The 23,864-nt window shown below is 56.2% G+C and overlaps 1 protein-coding gene across 1 annotated transcript in view; it reads right to left on the bottom strand.

The window, feature by feature from the left end:
• Positions 1-23,864, bottom strand: part of calb2a (calbindin 2a) — a 66,572-nt gene that overhangs the window by 15,774 nt on the left and 26,934 nt on the right. The window contains exons 5-6 of the mRNA XM_078535203.1: positions 7,358-7,413; positions 256-295 (exon numbers count right to left, since the gene is read on the bottom strand). Of these exons, the coding sequence (XP_078391329.1) occupies positions 256-295; positions 7,358-7,413 (96 nt within the window). The remainder of the gene's footprint in view (positions 1-255; positions 296-7,357; positions 7,414-23,864) is intronic.

The following is a 23,864-nucleotide window of genomic DNA, read 5'->3' on the forward strand; positions in this document are numbered from 1 at the left end:
GCTGCTCCTGATCACTATCCAGTGTTGGAAAGTGCACGTGTGTTGGACCCTGGGAACGAACAGGTTCAGCATTTGTTATGATGCCCTATGCAGTTGAATAGGCACTCATGGTCCAGGCTCACGTGAAGATTGGGTGAAATGCCAGATTGCTGTCAGTGCCCTTGGGACTGTACTCCGAGCAAAACTCTGCACCTTGAGGGGAGGAGAGAAGAAAAATGGAATGAAAACAGGAGAAAAGAGATCAAATACACTCACCTGAAATCTTAGCAAAAAATTTTCCTGGACAGGTAATAAACTAAAGAAAGTAAAAAAAGAAAGAATTAGTGTTACAGAAATTTAACAGCAGCCCATCACTTTATATATATATATATATACATACTGCAGTTTAAAATAAATAATGCAACTTGCATTTCATAGTGCTTCCACATCCCAAAACACACTAATGTCAATGAAATACTAATAGAAGTATAATCACTGTAGTAATGTAGGAAGTATGGTTGCCAATTTGCACACAGTAAGCTCCCACAAACAGCAATATTATAATGATTAAATAATCAGTTTTGTGATGTCGGCTGAGGAATAAATATCTGCCAAGACATGAGAAAATACTCCCCATGCTCTTCTTCAAAATGGGCTCTTTTATTTTCACCTAAGAGGGCAGACAGGACCTTGGTTTAACATCTCATCCAAAAGATGGCACTTCCAACTGTGCAACACTCCTTCAATATACACTGAAGTGCCTGACTAGGTAACGTGCTCGAGTCTCTGGAGTATGACTTGCTGATGCAGAGGTAAGAGTGCTCCCACTGAGCCAAGGCTGAAAATATCACTAGAATGAGCCAAACACCTGGATAAGGATTGCCTGATGTATGTATGCATGTTGGGAATTCCCTCTCACATCTTTGTTGTATTAGATGAAATCCCTGGAATATTCACTGTAAATGTACAGATGATGAGGCGGGGCATGATTAAGTTAACTGACAATGAAATTCATAAAATAACAACGAAAAATACTGGAAAAACTCAGCAGGTCTGGCAGCATCTGTGGAGAGACAAACAGTGCCCAGGATTTTCCGTTTGGTTGGCAGGGCGGGGGGAGTGGACCCAATCTCCGCCTGCGATCGGGTCCGCGCCGCCATTTTACGCGGGTGAGCCAATTAAGGCTGGCCCAGCGTATTTCCCAGCTCCCGTGGATAGCGGGAGTGGGCGGCTGGCGGAGGGAGTGCACTGTCCGCTGGTTCCAATGGCGACCCAGCAGCCTGTTTAAATGAAGGCCTGGCAGCCTTTTGTAGGCTGCTCACAATGGCCAGTTCCAGGCCTCAGCAGAGGGTTTCAGGTGAGCAGGCCAGGCTGCAGGATAGGCCAGCGGGGGGAGCCAATGCGCCCCTCATTTTTGTGATGACTGCCTTGCTGCCCTCCTTGAGGAGATGGCAGCACGGTGGGAGGTGCTGGTCCCCCAGCACAGGAGGAGGAGGCCCCCCCACATGATGAAACGTGCCTGGGAGGAGGTGGCAGAGGTGGTGAGCTCCTGTGACGTGGTGCGGAGCACCTGGATCCAGTGTCGCAAGCACTTCAACGATTTGTTGTGCTCTGGCAGGGTGAGAACCATGTTGGCATTGGGCATTTAACCCAGCAGGTAGCCTTACCCTCTGTGCCCCCCCCCCCCCCCCCCCCACTTAGGTGTCAAATATCAAGGCAGCAGCCCAGGCTTGTCCTGGAGGTCCATATGTGGAGTGCTAGCTGAAAGTTCGTTGGGTTAAAGCCTCCCGGGTGTCCCTGCCTCCCTGGAGTATGCCTGGGTCAGCGTCTACCCCCTCAGCATTTCCCTGTGCGTGCCCATCCTCGGACTCACTGCTGGATTCATAATGTGCAGCTGCAGCCACTGCGTTGATGTCTTCATTGTCCACTGCATCCCCCCTTTCCAGCACAAGATTGTGGAGGGTGCAGCACACAACCACTATCAGCGACATATGACCTGGGGGATACAGGAGTGCGCCCCCTGAACGGAATGAGGCATCGGAAGCGCATCTTGAGAAGACTGATGATTCTCTCCACCACAGCCCTTGTGGTGCCATGGCTCCTACTGTAGCGCTCCTCAGCTTCTGTTCTTGGATGGTGGAGAGGCGTCATGAAGGTGTCATCACCTTCTGAGGGGATAGCCCTGGTCTCCCAGCAGCCATCCATCCAGCCGGGCCGGAGCACTGAAGATCCTCGGCACCTGGGAGTGTCTGAGGATGTAGGCATCGTGGGAGCTGCCTGGGTACCTTGCACAGACTTGTAGAATCAGCATCCTGTGATCACACACTATCTGCACGTTCTTGGAGTGGAAGCCCTTCCTGTTGATGAAGGCACCGGGCTCACCTGCTGGCGCCTTGATAGCCACATGTGTGCAGTTGATGGCACCCTGGACACGGGGGAAGCCAGCAATAGCCGTGAAGCCTCTGGCTCGCTGTGCCTGACTTGCCTGGTTGCAGCGGAAGTGGATGAAGGTCAGTGCACGCCTGAACATAGCATCCGTAACCTGCTTGACACAAGTGTGCACAGCTGATTGGGAGACACTGCAAAGATCACCCACCGAGCGCTGGAAGGAGCCAGAGGCATAGAAGCTGAGGGCAGCTGCGACTTTCAGAGCCACTGGCATGGGGTGTCCACCCACACAATTAGGGGAGATCTCAGGGCCAATCATCTGACAGATATAGTTGACTGTCTCCCTTGAGAGACGGAGCCTCCTTTGGCACTGTACCTCAGTCATACTGAGGTAGCTGCTTCGCTGCCTGTATATCCTGGCAGCAGGATAGTGGCATCTTCTGCGGCCCCTTCTGCCTTGGACTACCTCTTGCCCCTGTGCCCCTTGTGCATGCGCTTGGCCTCCCAGAGGTGGCTCCCCTGGAGGCTGAATGTGCACGCCTGGCCTCCTCCCCCTTCTAGCCCTCCCTTCCTCCTCAGAGGAGGTACCTCCAGTGGAGAGTTCAACTCCCATTCCCAGGCTAAGGGAAGGCTTCCTGAAACCTGCAGGCCCGGAAAAGATTCCTTACTGCAGAGTGCTGACCTGAAGGTTAAGGATCCAGAAAAAGCAGCTGGTGTGCGTTCTGAAGTATTGCAGATCACACAGGCAAGTTTAAAAAAACTTTCACCAGTAAATACTTGACAAAGCAGATTCACAGCCCCACTGAGCCCTCGAATCCCGCCCATGGATGAGGTTTATACAAATGTCTCCTACCCGTTGCGCCCGTGCATCGACCCAAAGATTGCACGGGCGCTGAAAAATCAGCGTCGATTGAAGACTAAAGGGCCTTAAGTGGCCCGTTAATTAATGGCGGGCGTGTGTCAGACTTCATTACGTGCCCGCCCAGTGAAATATCGTGATGGCACGTGGTGATGTCGGGATGCTCGCCCAACGTCACCGTGCATTATTTTATGCGCAGATACGCGGGGCCTGCCCCCACACACCAGCGGAAAAATTCTGCCCAGTTAGCGTTTCGAGTCCAACATGACTCTTCTTCAGAACTTCTCAAATGCTGGAGGAGTCATATTGGATTCAAAAGGTTAACTCTGTTTCTCTCTCCAGAGGTACTGCCAGACCTGCTGAGTTTTTCCAGCACTTTCTGTTTTATTTCAGGTCTCCAGCATCTGCAGGGTTTTGGTTTTACTGAAATTCAAAATGCTCAGGACTTTTAACAGCTGATCCAGACTGAGGTGCCACCTCTGTGTTCTCCATTGATTTGGAATAATGTGGCACAGTGGTGATCTAAGTGAAGATGGTGGCATGCTGCTGTGGCACATGGATTTGGCTTGACGTGGCATGCAGATGGCATGGCAGGCACACCAATCTGGATTGAAGTGACAGAATGGTGTGGTGTGTGGCATTAATAAGACACAGCACCGTCATAGTGCTTGCTTTAATCAGCACTCTTCCATGTGTGGTGAGTTCGCAACCTCAGATGAAGGCAACAAGCTAAAGTCATTCGTGTCACAAATCCTGCAGGATTCTCCTGCCGTCTCCTGCAATAAAAGGTTAGTTTTTCAGAAACTCCTGTGAGCAACTAGGTCCTGGTTCAAATCCAGCTTAATGGGTTCTCTTTGTTTGGTGTGAGGGTTCTACATTATATGAGTCTGGACAACCTTAACCTACTTTATATCACACAGCTGACCACGATGAGGGACACTCACACCCCATGTAGAATTTGCTTTATACACTAAGGGCAGGATTTTCGGGCCATCGGGTGGGCACGGTGGCTGGGAAACGTGCCGCTGCCTGCGATCGGCCCTCGAACGCGATTTCACATAGGCTGGCCAATTAACGGCCAGCCAGCACGAAAGACGCGCTGAAAAGCTCAGCGCTGCCAGGGTGGGGGCGGGAGGAGGGCGTGCGCTGAAGACAGCGCAGGCATGGGAGAGCGCAGAATGAAGGCTCCTTGAAGGCAGAGAGCAGCCTCAGGGAGCTGAAGAATTTTAAAATCAAAAATAAAGATGATGAAATTCTGAATAAAAAGTCCCCACATAGGATTCACTCACCTGAATATATAGATAATAAAAATTCTGTCAAACCATTTTTATTTAAAAAAAAATTAATATTGAAAACTTCCTCCCGCCTGGCCGGTACGCCCGCCTGCCAACTGTAAGGTTGGACGGGCAGTGAAAAATCGCTCTTAATTAACACATTAATGACCTTAAACATACAAGTTTCCAGCTATCATCATTGAAACATCATAAGAATCCACATTACAACGCAGTTGGCAGCAGCAGTCGCTTCTCCAAGATATCACATCAGAGATAGTACCATAATCCAATATGGTGGTCTGCAGTGATATGAAAGGTGGCAGCTAAATGCATGAACCCAGAACTGCATCCCAAGGTATGAAAAACTAAAAGCAGCTGGCGCCGGACTAGAGAGGCGTGCACCTGAGAAGAAAAATTCAATTACAAAAAATTGCAAGAACCTGAGTGGCACAGTTCATGAGATGGTGAGCAAAAATACAAAAAATTACATTCTAGAATAAGTGGCAGTCCCAGGCCTCAGCAGATTGCAGCAGTGGTGGCCATGCTAAACTGAAGTTTAAGAAACAAATTGGCTTGAAGAGTCAAGAGAAAAACTGCAGAGCACAGTAAAAGAAGTCTCTGCAGAGTTTAAAAAGAGAATTGCTGCTGTTCTGAGGGTTTAAAAAAGGCAAGCAGAGCAAACAGAAAGAAGTGCTGTAGCTTTAAGTTAAAAACAAAAGCACACCCACTGAAACACTCAAAGCGCACAGATCACGGTCTTGCAGAGCTAAAAGAAAGAAAATAAGACAGAATCGCCCAGGACAGAAATGCTGCAGTATTTTCTTTAAAAAAAACATGTTTAAAAAAAAACAAGGTGGCCGATCACTGGAGAGCTTGCCAAAAGCACAAAAGCACGGGAAACTCGCAGCAAAGAGAGCCAACAGCTGCCAACAGCCTGAGTGTAAAAGGAATGCATAACCATTTAGTAACATGAAGAAATAAAGACGATCTTAAACTGCAGAATGAGAGCACAGCAGAAGAATCTTGAGGAGACTCTGTTGAATGACAGGAAACTCAAGATGAAGAAGCAAGCTTTGCAAAGAAGAGGAAATCCAGTTGAAGAATCTTCACATGCTACAAGAATCCCTCAAGTCAAAGTTCATTCCTCTGGAAAATTATGAAGAGAAGCAAAATGAATTTAATGTCACTCTGAACAAACTGATAATCCAGTTGCCAGAGAAGACTTAGTAATGTTCAATATTCCAGGAGGAAGTTAAAAGCTACAAGAAACAGACTAAAGAGCTGAAGAAACAGTTGAATGGAAAAGAGGAGGCATTGGAAGGAAAAGCCTAGAACTTTCCAAACAGTGAGTGGATAATGAAACAATGAATTACATGAGTACAGAACTGAAAAAATTCAGACTTCGCCGGAGACAGACCTGGCTAACAGTGAAACCAAAATGAAGCACAAGGCACTAGAAGAAGAGAAAGCTGAGCTGAACAAAAAGATACATAAGCTTGCAAAAGGATTTGAAATAAAGCAGCAAACAAGTATTTTGGTTGAAATTGTGAAACAAGTGGAAATGAAGGTTCCATGTGCAAAACATCCACTTCCAGCAAGAACATGACAACATCACGGAAAGTCCACTCTAGGAATGAATTGGGTGCACATTCCCCTCGGAAGTGTCTGAAATAAGCAGACAGATTGTTAATAAAGAGAAACACAACTTGAAGGAGCACAAAAAGCGAATCAAATGGAGATAACCAAGTACCAGAAACACAGAGTACTACTACCATTCCTCCAAACGTGACAGAACGGGATGTGGAAGAACTGTCAAGCCTCAAGAGCGTCGGAATTTATAAAGTCAGAGGCTTGGGGTGGGGGATTAGGGATCAGTAAGATTGTATTACAAATAGTTATACTCCATTGGAAAGGGGCTGTTGTATGATGTTGTATGATGTTGTATGTGCCTGCATGCCATTGTAATGTAAAGTTGCCCAACAGAGCAAGGGTTAATGTGGGAAGGGAGAATAGCCCCATCCAAGGTTTGATGTATAGAGTCACATGGTAATAGGCTGAGAGAACAGTCTAGAGAGAACACTCTGGAACCAGCCTGAATGGAGACAACAGCTCCATGCATGACCACACATTGGATCTGTAAATAGTTAAAGGTTAACAATAAACGGTTCAAGTTTAAACATACAAGTCTCAAGATCTCATCATTGAGACATCTAAAGAACCCATATTACAACAAATAACTGAGATCAATTCCTCTGTAAAATGTCTCACTGCATCCTTTGTCTCTACCCCTCTCTCTGTTTGGTCACAATGTAACGCCAAACAAATATATAAAATTAGCAGCAGGCAAGCATCTGCTTGGGTTGTGTTGACATCATGGACTAACAAACATGTTCCACCAACATTTATGAATGTGATTAACAATGTGATAATGACCACATAATCTACTTTTCTAATGTTGATTAAGAGATAGATATTGGACAAGACCCCAGGGTGAACTCCCCTATTCTTTTTCAAAATAGTGCCATGGGATCTTTTACAGCTACCTGAGCTGGCAGATGGGATCTGATCTCAGTTTAATATCTCATCCGAAAGACAGTGCAGTGCTCCCTCAGTACTGTACTCAAATGTCAGTCTTGATTTGACATGCTCAAGCCCTGGAATGGGACTTGAACCTAGCACCACATGATTCAGAGGTGAGAGTGCTAACCACAGCTGATACCATAGCCCAGTCCTCACCATGATGGCCAGAGCTTCCTAACTAAATACTTCCTCCTTTCCTCCCTTCCTCCCTCCCCTGATTCCTGGCTCCCCTCCCCAGTCTGATAACATCCCGAGAGGTTCCGCCAGATTAACTTACCGAGCCATTTCGGAAAGGCCCAGCTTCCCATCTCCATTCGCATCGAACATTTTCAGCTGAAAAGAAAAGTTTTAATCACATGGTGATTCCTGTGACTCCTGTTCCTAGCAGTGTTTCTATAAAATCTTCCCGTAATCCTTTCTTTATAAGAACAGTGTCACGAGCATCACAATCACAATATGTTGTATATCTGGCAATGTCCAATTGCTTCACTGGCGATTAACTGAAAAACAAAACCTGTGGTAATGTGCCCATTTCCACCTTAGCTTCCCCACCCCCCCTCCCACTCACCCCCTGACAACCCCCATAATAGATCTAGGCTTTTCCGGCATCAGCCAGTGGCTGAGATGAGGGCGCAGTAAGGACAGGGGAATGGGAGGTAGAATCACTTTGGTTTGTTCTCCGGTGTGGGGGTGGGGCGGGGATCCTGGAGTGAGAGGAAGCCCGAGTGCTGTGAATCCGAGGCGACTGGACGATAGTGAGGCCTGTATGTGGGGAAAACTTAGAAGAGATCACACACCAAAGGAAAGGATATATCAGGAGGAGACCCAAAGAAGGAAATAGCACCTGGCATCCCTTTATCACTATTCTATAATACCGTTAGCACTCTTTCTTTATTTGGGCACCTCTTTGCCATTGCTCTCTGATTCCTGGTAAATACCAGGTACGCTGTCCCATGTTTTCAACTTAACACTTTCTGCATTGTTGTCTACAAAAAAAAACATTCTTCCCCTGGACTGTGGAAATCCTCACCGTCCTCAGTATTCCTACAGGCGTTTGTAAACCAAATTTTGCAGTCACCTGATTTCTGATTCTTCCTTACATATGTTGTCCTTTCCCCCACCCTTTTCAACCAGCGAGGTGTCCTGTACCCTGGGGTTTGGCCCCTCTCCTCGCCTTCTCAAGAGGAACACTGTTACCTGGTACACAGTATCCCAGGCCACTGCTGATGCTGGAAGGTGAAGTGTGAGGGAGGGGCCTGGCCTTTCCATTTCCCATCTCACCGTGAGGGAGTCATAGCCCCAGTTCCACACCCTGCCCTGACAACATGGCTGAAACCAGGACAAGGCATCAACTTCAAGGAAAGGGAGGGCCTGAATTGGGTGAGAAAGGGGGGTTTGGGGCATGGGAGGGTGGGTGGTGGAGTGGTCGTTCATAATGGGGGTGCTGTTGGGTGTGCCTGACTGGTTGGGGAAGCGGTAGGGTGTGCCTGAGGGAGGAAGGGGTGTCTCTGAAGGGGGGTGGAGTGTGTCTGATGGGAGGGTGGGGTGTGTCTGATGTGAGTTGGGGTGTGTCTGATGGGGGATAGGGAGTGTCTGATGTGGGTTGGGGTGTGTCTGATGGGCGTTGAGGTGTGTCTGATGGAGTGGGGTGTGTCTGATGGGGGATGGGGTGTGTCTGATGGGGGGGCGGTGTCTGATGGGGGTGAGGTGTGTCCGATGGGGATTGGGGTGTGTCTGATGGGGTTGGGGTGTGTCTGATGGGGGATGGGGTGTTTCTGATGGGGGTTAGGGTGTGTCTGATGGGGGTTGGGGTGTGTCTGATGGGGGGTGCGGTGTGTCTGATGGGGAGATGGAGTGTGTCTGAAGCGGGGGGGGTGGCGTCTGTCTGATGGACGGATTGGGTGTGTTGGATGGGGGTGGGCTGTGTCTGATGGGGGTGGGGTGTGTCTGATGAGGGTGGCGTGTGTCTGATGGGGGTTGGTGTGTGTCTGATGGGGGTTGGATTGTATCTGATGGGGGTGGGGTATGTCTGCTGGGGGTGGAGTGTGTCTGATGGGGGTTGGGGTGTGTCTGGTGGGGGTAGGGTGTGTCTGATGGGGGTTGGACTGTGTCTGGTGGGGGTGGGGTGTGTCTGATGGGGTAGGGGTGTGTCTGATGGGGGTGGGGTATGTCTGATGGGGTTTGGGGAGTGTCTGATGGGGATAGGGTGTGCCTGATGGGTGTTGGGGGTGTCTGGTGGGGGTAGGGTGTGTCTGATGGGGGTGGGGTGTGTCTGATGGGGGTTGGGAGTGTCTGTTGGGGGTGGGGTGTGTCTGATGGGGGTAGGGTATGTCTGATGGGGGTTGGGTTGTGTCTGATGGGGGCATGTGGTGTCTCTGATGGGAGTAGGGTGTGTCTGATGGGGGTTGGGGTGTGTCTGATGGGGGCATGTGGTGTCTCTGATGGGGGTGGGGTGTGTCTGATGGGGGTGGGGTGTGTCTGATGGGGGTTGGTGTGTAACAGATGGGGGTGGGGTGAGTCTGATGGGGGTGGGGTGTGTCTGATGGGGGTGGGGTGTGTCTGATGGGGGTGGGGTGTGTCTGATGGGGGTGGGATGAGTCTGATGGGGGTTGGGGTATGACAGATGGGGAGTTGCGGTGTGTCTGATGGGGGTTGGGGTGTTTCTGATGGGGTAGGGTTTGTCTGATGGGGGTGGTGTGTGTCTGATGCGGTTTGGGGTGTGTCTGATTGGGGGTGGCATGTGTCTGATGGGGGGTTGGGGTGTCTGTTGTGGGTTGGGGTGTGTCTGATGGGGGTGGGGTGTGTCTGATGGGGGTGGGGTGTGTCTGATGGGGGTTGGGGTGTGTCTGATGGGGGTTGGGGTGTGTCTGATGGGGTGTGGGGTGTGTCTGATGGGGGTTGGGGTGTGTCTGATGGGGGTGGGGTGTGTCTGATGGGGGTGGGTTGTGTCTGATGGGGGGTGCAGTATGTCTGATACAGGGTCGGTGTGTCTGATGGGGGTGGGGTGTGTTTGATGGGGGTATGGAGTATGTCTGCTGAGGGGTGGGTGCATCTGATGGGGTCGGGGTGTGTCTGATGGGGTTGAGGTGTGTCTGATGGGGGTGGGGTGTGTCTGATGGGGGTGGAGTGTATTTGATGGGCGGTGGGGCTGCGACTGATGGGGTGGGGTGCTTGATGGGGGCGTGGGGTGAGTCTGTTGTGGGACGGCTACATCTGATGGGGGTGGGGTGTATCTGGCAGGGGTGGAGAGTGTCTGATTTGGGGGTGGGCTATGTCTGATGGGGGTGGGGTGTGTCTGATTGGGGATGGGGTGTGGGGTGTGTCTGATGGAGGTGGGGTGTGTCTGATTGGGGATGGGGTATGCCTGATGGGGGCGTGTGGGGTGTTCTGATGGGGGCGCTGGATGTGTCTGATGGGGGTGGGGTCTGTCTGATGGGGGTGTGGGGTGTATCTGATGGGGGCAGGGTGTGTCTTATGGGGGGTGGGCTGCATCTGATAGGTTTGTCTGCTGGGTGTGGTGTGTCTTGTGGAGGGGTGGGGTGCATCTGAGGGGGGTGGGGTGCATCTGATGCGGGGTGGGGAGCATCTGTTGAGGAGTGGGATGCGTCTGATGCGGGGTGGGGTGTGTCTGATGGGGGTTGGGGTGTGTCTGATGGGGGGTGCGGTGTGTCTGATGGGCGGTGTGGTGTGTCTGATGCAGGATCGGGTGTGTCTTATGGGGGTGGGGTGTGTTTGATGGGGGTGGGAGTGCAACTGATGGGGGTGGGGTGTCTGATGAGGGGGCGGAGTATGTCTGATGCAGGTGGGGTGTGTCTGATGTGGGTGGGGTGTGTCTGATGGGCGCGGGATGTGTCTGATTGGGGGTGGGGTGAGTCTGGTGCAGGATTGGGTGTGTGCGTTGGGGGGCAGGGTGTATCTAATGGGGAGTGGGATGTGTCCCATGGGGGTGGGGTGAGTCTGGTGGAGGATGGGGTACGTGTGATGGGGGGTGTGGGGTGTTGTGATGGGGGTCAGGGTGTGTCTGATGTGGTTGGGGTGTGTCTGATGGGGGTAGGGTGTGCCTGATGGGGGTTGGGGGGGTGTCTGGTGGGGGTAGGGTGTGTCTGATGGGGGTGGGGTGTGTCTGATGGGGGTTGGGAGTGTCTGTTGGGGGTGGGGAGTGTCTGATGGGGGTTGGGGTGTGTAAGATGGGGGTGTGTGGTGTGTCTGATGGGGGTAGGGTGTGTCTGATGGGGGTTGGGTTGTGTCCGATGGGGCATGTGTTGTCTCTGATGGGGGTAGGGTGTGTCTGACGGGGGTTGCGGTGTGACAGATGGGGGTGGGGTGAGTCTGATGGGGGTGGGGTGTGTCTGATGGGGGTGGGGTGTGTCTGATGGGGGTGGGGTGAGTCTGATGGGGGCGGGGTGTGTCTGATGGGGGTGGGGTGAGTCTGATGGGGGTGGGGTGTGTCTGATGGGGGTGGGGTGTGATGGGGTTGCGGTGTGTCTGATGGGGGTTGGGGTGTGTCTGATGTGGGTTGGGATGTTTCTGATGGGGGGATGGGGTGTGTCTGATGGGGTAGGGTTTGTCTGATGAGGGTGGTGTGTGTCTGATGCGGTTTGGGGTGTGCCTGATGGGGTTGGGGTGTCTGATGGGGTTGAGGTGTGTCTGATGGGGGTGGGGTGTGTCTGATAGGGGTGGAGTGTATTTGATGGGCGGTGGGGCTGCGACTGATGGGGTGGGGTGCTTGATGGGGGCGTGGGATGAGTCTGTTGTGGGACGGCTACATCTGATGGGGGTGGTGTGTATCTGGCAGGGGTGGAGAGTGTCTGATTTGGGGGGTGGTCTATGTCTGATGGGGGTGGGGTGTGTCTGATTGGGGATGGGGTGTGGGGTGTGTCTGATGGAGGTGGGGTGTGTCTGATTGGGGATGGGGTGTGGGGTGTGCCTGATGGGGGGGTGTGGGGTGTTCTGATGGGGGGGCTGGATGTGTCTGATGGGGGTGGGGTCTGTCTGATGGGAGTGTGGGGTGTGTCTGATGGGGGCAGGGTGTGTCTTATAGGGGGTGGGCTGCATCTGATAGGGGTACGGTTTGTCTGCTGGGTGTGGTGTGTCTTGTGGAGGGGTGGGGTACATCTGAGGGGGGTGGGGCGCATCTGATGCGGTGTGGGGAGCATCTGTTGAGGAGTGGGATGCGTCTGATGCGGGGTGGGGTGTGTCTGATGGGGGTTGGGGTGTGTCTGATGGGGGGTGCGGTGTGTCTGATGGGCGGTGTGGTGTGTCTGATGCAGGATCGGGTGTGTCTTATGGGGGTGGGGTGTGTTTGATGGGGGTGGGAGTGCAACTGATGGGGGTGGGGTGTCTGATGAGGGGGCGGAGTATGTCTGATGCGGGTGGGGTGTGTCTGATGTGGGTGGGGTATGTCTGATGGGCGCGGGATGTGTCTGATTGGGGGTGGGGTGAGTCTGGTGCAGGATTGGGTGTGTGTGTTGGGGGGCAGGGTGTATCTAATGGGGAGTGGGATGTGTCCCATGGGGATGGGGTGTGACTGATGGGGGTGGAGTGTGTCTGATGGGGGGATGGGGTGTGTCTGATGGGGGTGGGGTGTGTCTGATGGGGGTGGGGTGTGTCTGATGGGGGTGGGGTATGTCTGATGGGGGTGGGGTGTGTCTGATGGGGATGGGTTGTGTCTGATGGGGGGATGGGGTGTGACTGATGGGGGTGGGGTGTGTCTGATGGGGGGATGGGGTGTGTCTGATGGGGGTGGTGTGTGTCTGATGGGGGTGGGGTGTGTCTGATGGGGGTGGGGTGTGTCTGATGGGGGGATGGGGTGTGTCTGATGGGGGTGGGGTGTGTGTGATGGGGTGGGGTGGGTCTGATGGGGGTGGGGTGGGTCTGATGGGGGTGGGGTGTGTCTGATGGGGGCAGGGTGTGTCTAATGGGGAGTGGAATTTGTCTGATGGGGGTGGGGTGTGTCTGATGGGGGTGGGGAGTGTCTGATGGGGTGCGGGATGTGTCTGATTGGGGGTGGCATGTGTCTGATGGGGGGTTGGGGTGTGTCTGATGGGGGTGGGGTGTATCTGATGGGGTGGGGTGTGTTTGATGGGGGTGCGTGTGCGACTGATAGGGGTGGGTTGTTTGATGGGGGCGTGGGATGTGTCTGTTGGGGGTTGGGCTGCTGATGGGGGTTGGGTGAGTCAGATGAGGGTGGGTTGTGTCTGATGGAAGTGTGGGGTGTGTCTGATGGGGGTGGGGTGCGTCTGTTGAGGGGTGGGATGCGTCTGATGGGTGTTGTGCTGTGTCTGATGAGGGTGGAATGTGTCTGATGGGGATGGGGTGTGTTTGATGCGGGCTGGGGGTGCAACTGATGGGGCTGGAGTGACTGATGGGGGGTGGGGTGCACCTAATGGGGGTTGGGGTGCGTCTGATGGGGGGTGGGGTGTGTCTGATGGGGGGTGGGGTGTGTCTGATGGGGGGTGGGGTGTGTCTGACGCGGGGATGGGCTTTGTCTGATGGGGGAGGGTTCTGTTTGTTGGGGCTGGGATGAGTCTGATGGGGGCGGTGGGATGCGTCTGATGGGGGTTGGGGTGTGTCTGATGGGGGGTGGGGTGTGACTGATGGGGGTGGGGGTGCGACTGATGGGGTTGGAGTGTGTCTGATGTTGTGGGGTGTGTCTGATGGGGGTGGGGTGTGTCTTATGGGGGGTGTGGTGTGTATGATGTGATGTGGTGTGTCTTATGGGGGGTGGGGTGTGTCTGATGTGGTGGAGTGTCTGATGGGGATTGCGTTGTGTCTGATGGAGGGTGGGGTTTATCTGATGGGGGTGGGGTGTGTCTTATGGGGGGTGGCAGGTGACTGATGAACTCCCATCAGACCCCGGTCTGTGACAGTTGGGGGTGGGGTGTGTCTGCTGCGGGTTAGGGTGTGTCTGATGGGGGTGAGGTGTGTCTGATGGGGGGATGGGGTGTGTCTGATGGGGTTGGGGTGTGTCTGATGGGGGTGGGGTGTGTCTGATGGGGGTGGGGTGTGTCTGATGGGGGTGGGGTGTGTCTGATGGGGTGGGGTGTGTCTGATGGGGGCAGGGTGTGTCTAATGGGGAGTGGGATGTGTCTGATGGGGGTGGGGTGTGTCTGATGGGTGTGGGCAGTGTCTGATGGGGTGCGGGATGTGTCTGATTGGGGGTGGCATGTGTCTGATGGGGGGTTGGGGTGTCTGATGTGGGTTGGGGTGTGTCTGATGGGGGTTGGGGTGTGTATGAATCAGTGGGGCATGTCTGATGGGGGTTGGGGTATGTCTGATGGGGAGTGGGGTGTGACAGTTGGGGTTGGGGTGTGTCTGATGGGGCTTGGGCTGTGACAGATGGGGGGATGGTGTGTGTCTGAATCAGTGGGGTCTGCTTGATGGGGGGTGGGGAGTGTCTGATGGGGTTGGGGTGAGACTGATGGGGTTGGGGTGAGACTGATGGGGGTGTGGGGTGCATCTGTTGAGGAGTGGGATGGGTCTGATGGGGGGTGGGATGTGTCTGATGGGGGTGGGGTGTGTCTGATGGGGGCTGCGGTGTGTCTGATGGGGGTGGGGTGTATCTGATGGGGGTGGGGTGTGTTTGATGGGGGTGCGTGTGCGACTGATAGGGGTGGGTTGTTTGATGGGGGCGTGGGATGTGTCTGTTGGGGGTTGGGCTGCTGATGGGGGTTGGGTGAGTCAGATGAGGGTGGGTTGTGTCTGATGGAAGTGTGGGGTGTGTCTGATGGGGGTGGGGTGCGTCTGTTGAGGGGTGGGATGCGTCTGATGGGGGTTGTGCTGTGTCTGATGAGGGTGGAAGGTGTCTGATGGGGATGGGGTGTGTTTGATGCGGGCTGGGGGTGCGACTGATGGGAGGGGTGGGATGCGTCTGATGGTGGTTGGGGTGTGTCTGATGGGGGTTACGGTGTGTCTGATGGGGGCTGGGGTGTGTCTGATGGAGGGTGGGGTGTGTCTGATGGGGATGGGTTGTGTTTGATGGGGGGTGGGGGTACGACTGATGGGGGTTCCGGTGTGTCTGATGGGGGGATGGGGTGTGACTGATGGGGGTGGAGTGTGTCTGATGGGGGGATGGGGTGTGTCTGATGGGGGTGGGGTGTGTCTGATGGGGGTGGGGTGTGTCTGATGGGGGTGGGGTGTGTCTGATGGGGGTGGGGTATGTCTGATGGGGGTGGGGTGTGTCTGATGGGGATGGGTTGTGTCTGATGGGGGGATGGGGTGTGACTGATGGGGGTGGGGTGTGTCTGATGGGGGGATGGGGTGTGTCTGATGGGGGTGGTGTGTGTCTGATGGGGGTGGTGTGTGTCTGATGGGGGTGGGGTGTGTCTGATGGGGTGGGGTGGGTCTGATGGGGGTGGGGTGTGTCTGATGGGGGTGGGGTGTGTCTGATGGGGGGATGGGGTGTGTCTGATGGGGGTGGGGTGTGTGTGATGGGGTGGGGTGGGTCTGATGGGGGTGGGGTGGGTCTGATGGGGGTGGGGTGTGTCTGATGGGGGCAGGGTGTGTCTAATGGGGAGTGGAATTTGTCTGATGGGGGTGGGGTGTGTCTGATGGGGGTGGGGAGTGTCTGATGGGGTGCGGGATGTGTCTGATTGGGGGTGGCATGTGTCTGATGGGGGGTTGGGGTGTCTGATGTGGGTTGGGGTGTGTCTGATGGGGGTGGGGTGTATCTGATGGGGTGGGGTGTGTTTGATGGGGGTGCGTGTGCGACTGATAGGGGTGGGTTGTTTGATGGGGGCGTGGGATGTGTCTGTTGGGGGTTGGGCTGCTGATGGGGGTTGGGTGAGTCAGATGAGGGTGGGTTGTGTCTGATGGAAGTGTGGGGTGTGTCTGATGGGGGTGGGGTGCGTCTGTTGAGGGGTGGGATGCGTCTGATGGGTGTTGTGCTGTGTCTGATGAGGGTGGAATGTGTCTGATGGGGATGGGGTGTGTTTGATGCGGGCTGGGGGTGCAACTGATGGGGCTGGAGTGACTGATGGGGGGTGGGGTGCACCTAATGGGGGTTGGGGTGCGTCTGATGGGGGGTGGGGTGTGTCTGATGGGGGGTGGGGTGTGTCTGATGGGGGGTGGGGTGTGTCTGACGCGGGGATGGGCTTTGTCTGATGGGGGAGGGTTCTGTTTGTTGGGGCTGGGATGAGTCTGATGGGGGCGGTGGGATGCGTCTGATGGGGGTTGGGGTGTGTCTGATGGGGGGTGGGGTGTGACTGATGGGGGTGGGGGTGCGACTGATGGGGTTGGAGTGTGTCTGATGTTGTGGGGTGTGTCTGATGGGGGTGGGGTGTGTCTTATGGGGGGTGTGGTGTGTATGATGTGATGTGGTGTGTCTTATGGGGGGTGGGGTGTGTCTGATGTGGTGGAGTGTCTGATGGGGATTGCGTTGTGTCTGATGGAGGGTGGGGTTTATCTGATGGGGGTGGGGTGTGTCTTATGGGGGGTGGGGTGTGTCTGATGTGGTGGGGTGTCTGATGGGGATTGCGTTGTGTCTGATGGAGGGTGGGGTTTATCTGATGGGTGGTGGGGTGTGTCTGATGGTGGGTGGCAGGTGACTGATGAACTCCCATCAGACCCCGGTCTGTGACAGTTGGGGGTGGGGTGTGTCTGCTGCGGGTTAGGGTGTGTCTGATGGGGGTGAGGTGTGTCTGATGGGGTTTGTGGCGTGTCTGATGGGTGTGGGGTGTTTCTGATGGGAGTTGTGGTGTGTCTAATGGGGGGTGGAGTGTCTCTAATGGGCCGACTGGGGTGTGCCTGATCGGGGGAGGGTGTGTCTGATGGGGTTTGGAGTGTGTCTGATGGGGGTGGGATGCGTCTGATGGGGGTTGGGTGTGTTTGACGGGGGGATGGGGTTTCTCTGATGGGGGTGGGGTGTGTCTGATGGGGGTGGTGTGTGTCTGATGGGGGTGGTGTGTGTCTGATGGGGGTGGGGTGTGTCTGATGGGGGTGGGGTGTGTCTGATGGGGGTAGGGTGTGTCTGATGGGGGTGGGGTGTGTCTGATGGGGGTGGTGTGTGTCTGATGGGGGTAGGGTGTGTCTGATGGGGGTGGGGTGTGTTTGATGGAGGTGCGTGTGCGACTGATGGGGGTGGGATGTTTGATGGGGGCGTGGGATGTGTCTGTTGGGGGGAGGGCTGCATCTGATGGGGGTCGGGTGTGTCAGATGGGGGTGGGTTGTGTCTGATGGAAGGGTGGGGTGTGTCTGGTGGGGGTGGGGTGCGTCTGTTGAGGGGTGGGATGCGTCTGATGGGCGTTGCGGTGTGTCTGATGGGGGTGGAATGTGTCTGATGGGGATGGGGTGTGTTTGATGCGGGGTGGGGGTGCGACTGATGGGGGTGGAGTGATTGATGGGGGCGTGGGGTGTGTCTGATGGGGCTGGGGTGTGTCTGATGGTGGTGGGGTGTGTCTGATGGGGGTGGGCTGTGTCTGATGGGGCTGAGGTGTGTCTGATGGGGTTGGGGTGTGTCTGATGGGGCTGAGGTGTGTCTGATGGAGGTGGGGTCTGTCTGATAGGGGTGGGGTGTGTCTGATGGGGGTGGGGTGTCTGATGGGACAGTGGGGTGTGTCTGATGGGCTGGGGTGTGTCTGATGGGGGTGGGGTGTGTCTGATGGGGGTGGGGTGTGTCTGATGGGGGGATGGATGGGGGTGGGGTGTGTCTGATGGAGGTGGGGTGTGTCTGATGGGGGTGGGGTGTGTCTAATGGGGATGGGGTGTGTCTGATGGGGTTGGGGTGTGTTTGATGGGAGGGTGGGGTGTGTCTGATGGAGGTGGGGTGAGTCTGATGGGGGTGGGGTGTGTTTAATGGGGATGGGGTGTGTCTGATGGGGGTGGGGTGTGTCTGGTGGGGGGATGGTGTATGTCCAATGGGGGTGGGGTGTGTCTGATGGGGGGATGGGGTGTGTCTGATGGGGGTGGGGTGTGTCTGATGGGGGGATGGGGTTTGTCTGATGGGGGTGGGGTGTGTCTGATGGGGGGATGGGGTGTGACTGATGGGGGTGGGGTGTGTCTGATGGGAGGATGGGGTGTGTCTGATGGGGTTGGGGTGTGTCTGATCGGGGTGGGGTGTGTCTGATCGGGGTGGGGTGTGTCTGATGGGGGTGGGGCGTGATTGATGGGGGTGGGATGTGTCTGATGGGGGTGGGGTGTGTCTGATGGGGGTGGGGTGTGTCTGATGGGGGTGGGGTGTGTCTGATGGGGGTGGGGTGTGTCTAATGGGGAGTGGGATGTGTCTGATGGGGGTGGGGTGTGTCTGATGGGGGGATGGGGTGTGACTGATGGGGGGATGGGGTGTGACTGATGGGGGTGGGGTGTGTCTGATGGGAGGATGGGGTGTGTCTGATGGGGTTGGGGTGTGTCTGATCGGGGTGGGGTGTGTCTGATCGGGGTGGGGTGTGTCTGATGGGGGTGGGGTGTGTCTGATGGGGGTGGTGTGCGTCTGATGGGGGTGGGGTGTGTCTGATGGGGGTGGGGTGTGTCTGATGGGGGCAGGGTGTGTCTAATGGGGAGTGGGATGTGTCTGATGGGGATGGGGTGTGTCTGATGGGGGTGGGCAGTGTCTGATGGGGTGCGGGATGTGTCTGATTGGGGGTGGCATGTGTGTGATGGGGAGTTGGGGTGTCTGATGTGGGTTGGGGTGTGTCTGATGGGGGTTGGGGTGTGTATGAATCAGTGGGGCATGTCTGATGGGGGTTGGGGTATGTCTGATGGGGATTGGGGTGTGACAGTTGGGGTTGGGATGTGTCTGATGGGGCTTGGGCTGTGACAGATGGGGGGATGGTGTGTGTCTGAATCAGTGGGGTCTGCTTGATGGGGGGTGGGGTGTGTCTGATGGGGTTGGGGTGAGACTGATGGGGTTGGGGTGAGACTGATGGGGGTGTGGGGTGCATCTGTTGAGGAGTGCGATGGGTCTGATGGGTGGGATGTGTCTGATGGGGGTGGGGTGTGTCTGATGGGGGGTGCGGTGTGTCTGATGGGGGTGGGGTGTGTCTGATGGGGGGTGCGGTGTGTCTGATGCAGGGTCGGGTGTGCTTGATGGGGATGGGGTGTGCCTGATGGGGTTGGGATAAGACTGATGATGGGGGGGTGGGTTGTGTCTGATGGGGGTTGATGTGTGCCTGATGCGGATGGGGTGTGTCTGATGGGGTTGGGGGTGGGTTGTGTCTGATGGAAGTGTGGGGTGTGTCTGATGGGGGTGGGGTGCGTCTGTTGAGGGGTGGGATGCGTCTGATGGGGGTTGTGCTGTGTCTGATGAGGGTGGAAGGTGTCTGATGGGGATGGGGTGTGTTTGATGCGGGCTGGGGGTGCGACTGATGGGAGGGGTGGGATGCGTCTGATGGTGGTTGGGGTGTGTCTGATGGGGGTTGCGGTGTGTCTGATGGGGGCTGGGGTGTGTCTGATGGGGGCTGGGGTGTGTCTGATGGAGGGTGGGGTGTGTCTGATGGGGATGGGTTGTGTTTGATGGGGGGTGGGGGTGCGACTGATGGGGGTTGCGGTGTGTCTGATGGGGGGATGGGGTGTGACTGATGGGGGTGGAGTGTGTCTGATGGGGGGATGGGGTGTGTCTGATGGGGGTGGGGTGTGTCTGATGGGGGTGGGGTGTGTCTGATGGGGGTGGGGTGTGTCTGATGGGGGTGGGGTATGTCTGATGGGGGCGGGGTGTGTCTGATGGGGATGGGTTGTGTCTGGTGGGGGGATGGGGTTTGTCTGATGGGGGTGGGGTGTGTCTGATGGGGGTGGTGTGTGTCTGATGGGGGTGGGGTGTGTCTGATGGGGTGGGGTGGGTCTGATGGGGGTGGGGTGTGTCTGATGGGGGTGGGGTGTGTCTGATGAGGGGATGGGGTGTGTCTGATGGGGGTGGGGTATGTGTGATGGGGTGGGGTGTGTCTGATGGGGGTGGGGTGTGTCTGATGGGGGCAGGGTGTGTCTAATGGGGAGTGGGATGTGTCTGATGGGGGTGGGGTGTGTCTGATGGGGGTGGGGAGTGTCTGATGGGGTGCGGGATGTGTCTGATTGGGGGTGGCATGTGTCTGATGGGGGGTTGGGGTGTCTGATGTGGGTTGGGGTGTGTCTGATGGGGGTTGGGGTGTGTATGAATCAGTGGGGCATGTCTGATGGGGGTTGGGGTATGTCTGATGGAGGTTGAGGTGTGTCTGATGGGGCTTCAGCTGTGACAGATGGGGGGATGGTGTGTGTCTGAATCAGTGGGGTCTGCTTGATGGGGGGGGTGGGGTGTGTCTGATGGGGTTGGGGTGAGACTGATGGGGTTGGGGTGAGACTGATGGGGGTGTGGGGTACATCTGTTGAGGAGTGGGTTGTGTCTGATGGGGGGATGGGGTTTGTCTGATGGGGGTGGGGTGTGTCCGATGGGGGGATGGGGTGTGACTGATGGGGGTGGGGTGTGTCTGATGGGGGGATGGGGTGTGACTGATGGGGGTGGGGTGTGTCTGATGGGGGGATGGAGTGTGTCTGATGGGGGTGGGGTGTGTCTGATGGGGGGTGCGGTGTGTCTGATGCAGGGTCGGGTGTGCTAGACGGGGATGGGGTGTGCCTGATGGGGTTGGGATAAGACTGATGGGGGGGTGGTGGGTTGTGTCTGATGGGGGTTGATGTGTGCCTGATGTGGATGGGATGTGTCTGATGGGGTTGGGGTGTGTCTGATGGGGGCTGGGGTGAGTCTGATGAGGGTTGGGGTGTGTCTGATGGGGGTGGGGTGTGTCTGATGAGGTGGGGTGTGTCTGATGGGGGTGGAGTATGTCTGATGGGGGTGGGATGTGTCTTATGTGGTGGGGTGTGTCTGATGGGGGTGTGGTGTGTCAGATGTGGAGGAGTGTGTCTAATGGGGGTGGGGTGTGTCTGATGTGGTGGGGTGTGTCTGATGGAGGTGGGGTGTATCTGATGAGGGTGAGGTGTGTCTGATGGGGGGTGTGGCGTGTCCGATGGGCGGGTGGGGTGTGTCTGATGGAGGGTGGGGTATGTCTGATGGGGATTGCGGTGTGTCTGAAAGGGGTGGGATGTGTCTGATGTGGTGGGGTGTGTCTGATGGGGGTGGGGTGTGTCTGATGTGGTGGGGTGTGTCTGATGGGGGTGGAGTGTGTCTGATGGGGGTGGGGTGTGTCTGATGGGGGTGGGGTGTGTCTGATGGGGGTGGGATGTTTCTGATGTGGTGGGGTGTGTCTGATGGGCGTGGAGTGTGTCTGATGTGGTGGGGTGTGTCTGATGGGGGTGGGGTGTGTCTGATGTGGTGGGGTGTGTCTGATGGGGATTGCGTTGTGTCTGATGGAGGGTGGGGTTTATCTGATGGGTGGTGGGGTGTGTCTGATGGGGGGGTGGCATGTGACTGATAATCCCCCATCAGACCCTGGGCTGTGACATTTGGGGGGTGGGGTGTGTCTGATGGGGGTGAGGTGTGTCTGATGGGGGTTGGGTGTGTCTGATGGGGGTGCGGTGTGTCTGATGGGGGTGGGATGCGTCTGATGGGCGTTGGGTGTGTCTGATGGGGGTGGAGTGTATCTGACAGGTGGATGGGGTTTCTCTGATGGGGGATGGGGGTGTGTCTGATGGGGGTGGGGAGTGTCTAATATGGTGTGGCGTGTCTGATGGGGGTGAGGTGTGTCTGATGGGGCGTGGGCTGTGTCTGATGGGGGTGGGGTGTATCTGATGGGGGTGGGGTGTGTTTGATTGGGGTGCGTGTGCGACTGATGGGGGTGGGTTGTTTGATGGGGGCGTGGGATGTGTCTGTTGGGGGTTGGGCTGCTGATGGGGTTTGGGTGAGTCAGATGGGGGTGGGTTGTGTCTGATGGAAGTGTGGGATGTGTCTGATGGGGGTGGGGTGTGTTTGATGCGGGCTTGGGGTGCGACTGATGGGGAGGGTGGGATGCGTCTGATGGGGGTTGGGGTGTGTCTGATGGGGGTTGCGGTGTGTCTGATGGAGGGTGGGGTTTATCTGATGGGTGGTGGGGTGTGTCTGATGGGGGGGTGGCATGTGACTGATAATCCCCCATCAGACCCTGGGCTGTGACATTTGGGGGGTGGGGTGTGTCTGATGGGGGTGAGGTGTGTCTGATGGGGGTTGGGGTGTGTCTGATGGGGGTTGCGGTGTGTCTGATGGGGGCTGGGGTGTGTCTGATGGAGGGTGGGGTGTGTCTGATGGGTGGTGGGGGTGCAACTGATGGGGGTTGCGGTGTGTCTGATGGGGGTGGAGTGTGTCTGATGTTGTGGGGTGTGTCTGATGGGGGTGGGGTGTGTCTTATGGGGGGTGTGGTGTGTCTGATGTGGTGGGGTGTCTGATGGGGATTGCGTTGTGTCTGATGGAGGGTGGGGTTTATCTGATGGGTGGTGGGGTGTGTCTGATGGTGGGTGGCAGGTGACTGATGAACCCCCATCAGACCCCGGTCTGTGACAGTTGGGGGTGGGGTGTGTCTGCTGCGGGTTAGGGTGTGTCTGATGGGGGTGAAGTGTGTCTGATGGGGTTTGTGGCGTGTCTGATGGGTGTGGGGTGTTTCTGATCGGCCGGCTGGGGTGTGGCTGATCGGGGGTGGGTGTGTCTGATAGGGTTTGGAGTGTGTCTGATGGGGGTTGGGATGCGTCTGATGGGGGTTGGGGTGTGTCTGATGGGGGGTGGGATGCGTCTGATGGGGGGTTGGGTGTGTCTGATGGGGGGTGGGATGCGTCTGATGGGGGTTGGGGTGTGTCTGATGGGGGGTGTGGCGTGTCCGATGGGCGGGTGGGGTGTGTCTGATGGAGGGTGGGGTATGTCTGATGGGGATTGCGGTGTGTCTGACGGGGGTGGGATGTGTCTGATGTGGTGGGGTGTGTCTGATGGGGGTGGGGTGTGTCTGATGTGGTGGGGTGTGTCTGATGGGGGTGGGGTATGTCTGATGGGGGTGGGGTGTGTCTGATGTGGAGGGGTGTGTCTGATGGAGGTGGGGTGTGTTTGATGGAGGTGGGATGTGTCTGATGAGGGTGGGGTGTGCCTGATGTGGTGGGGTGTGTCTAATGGGGATTGCGTTGTGTCTGATGGAGGGTGGGGTTTATCTGATGGGTGGTGGGGTGTGTCTGATGGGGGGATGGGATGTGACTGATGGGGGTGGGGTGTGTCTGATGGGGATGGGGTGTGTCTGATGGGGGTGGGGTGTGTCTGATGGGGGTGGGGTGTGTCTGATGGGGGTGGGGTGTGTCTGATGGGGATGGGATGTGTCTGATGGGGGTGGGGTGTGTCTGATGGGGGTGGGGTTTGTCTGATGGGGGTGGGGTGTGTCTGATGGGGATGGGATGTGTCTGATGGGGGGATGGGATGTGACTGATGGGGGTGTGGTGTGTCTGATGGAGTTGGAGTGTGTCTGATGGGGGGATGGGATGTGACTGATGGGGGTGTGGTGTGTCTGATGGAGTTGGGGTGTGTCTGATGGGGGGATGGGGTGTGTCTAATGGGGGTGGGGTGTGTCTGATGGGGGTGGGGTGTGTCTGATGGGGGTGAGGTGTGTCTGATGGGGGTGGGGTGTTTCTGATGGGGGTGGGGTGTGTCTGATGGGGGTGGGGTGAGTCTGATGGGGGTGGGGTGTGTCTGATGGGGGTGTGGTGTGTCTGATGGGGATGGGGTGTGACTGATGGGGGGATGGGATGTGACTGATGGGGGTGGGGTGTGTCTGATGGGGGTGGGGTGTGTCTGATGGGGGTGGGGTGTGTCTGATGGGGGTGGGGTGTGTCTGATGGGGGGATGGGATGTGACTGATGAGGGTGGGGTGTGTCTGATGGGGGGATGGGATGTGACTGATGGGGGTGGGGTGTGTCTGATG

Source organism: Cetorhinus maximus, unplaced genomic scaffold (assembly GCF_964194155.1).
Source record: "Cetorhinus maximus unplaced genomic scaffold, sCetMax3.hap1.1 HAP1_SCAFFOLD_325, whole genome shotgun sequence".
NCBI lineage: Eukaryota > Metazoa > Chordata > Chondrichthyes > Lamniformes > Cetorhinidae > Cetorhinus > Cetorhinus maximus.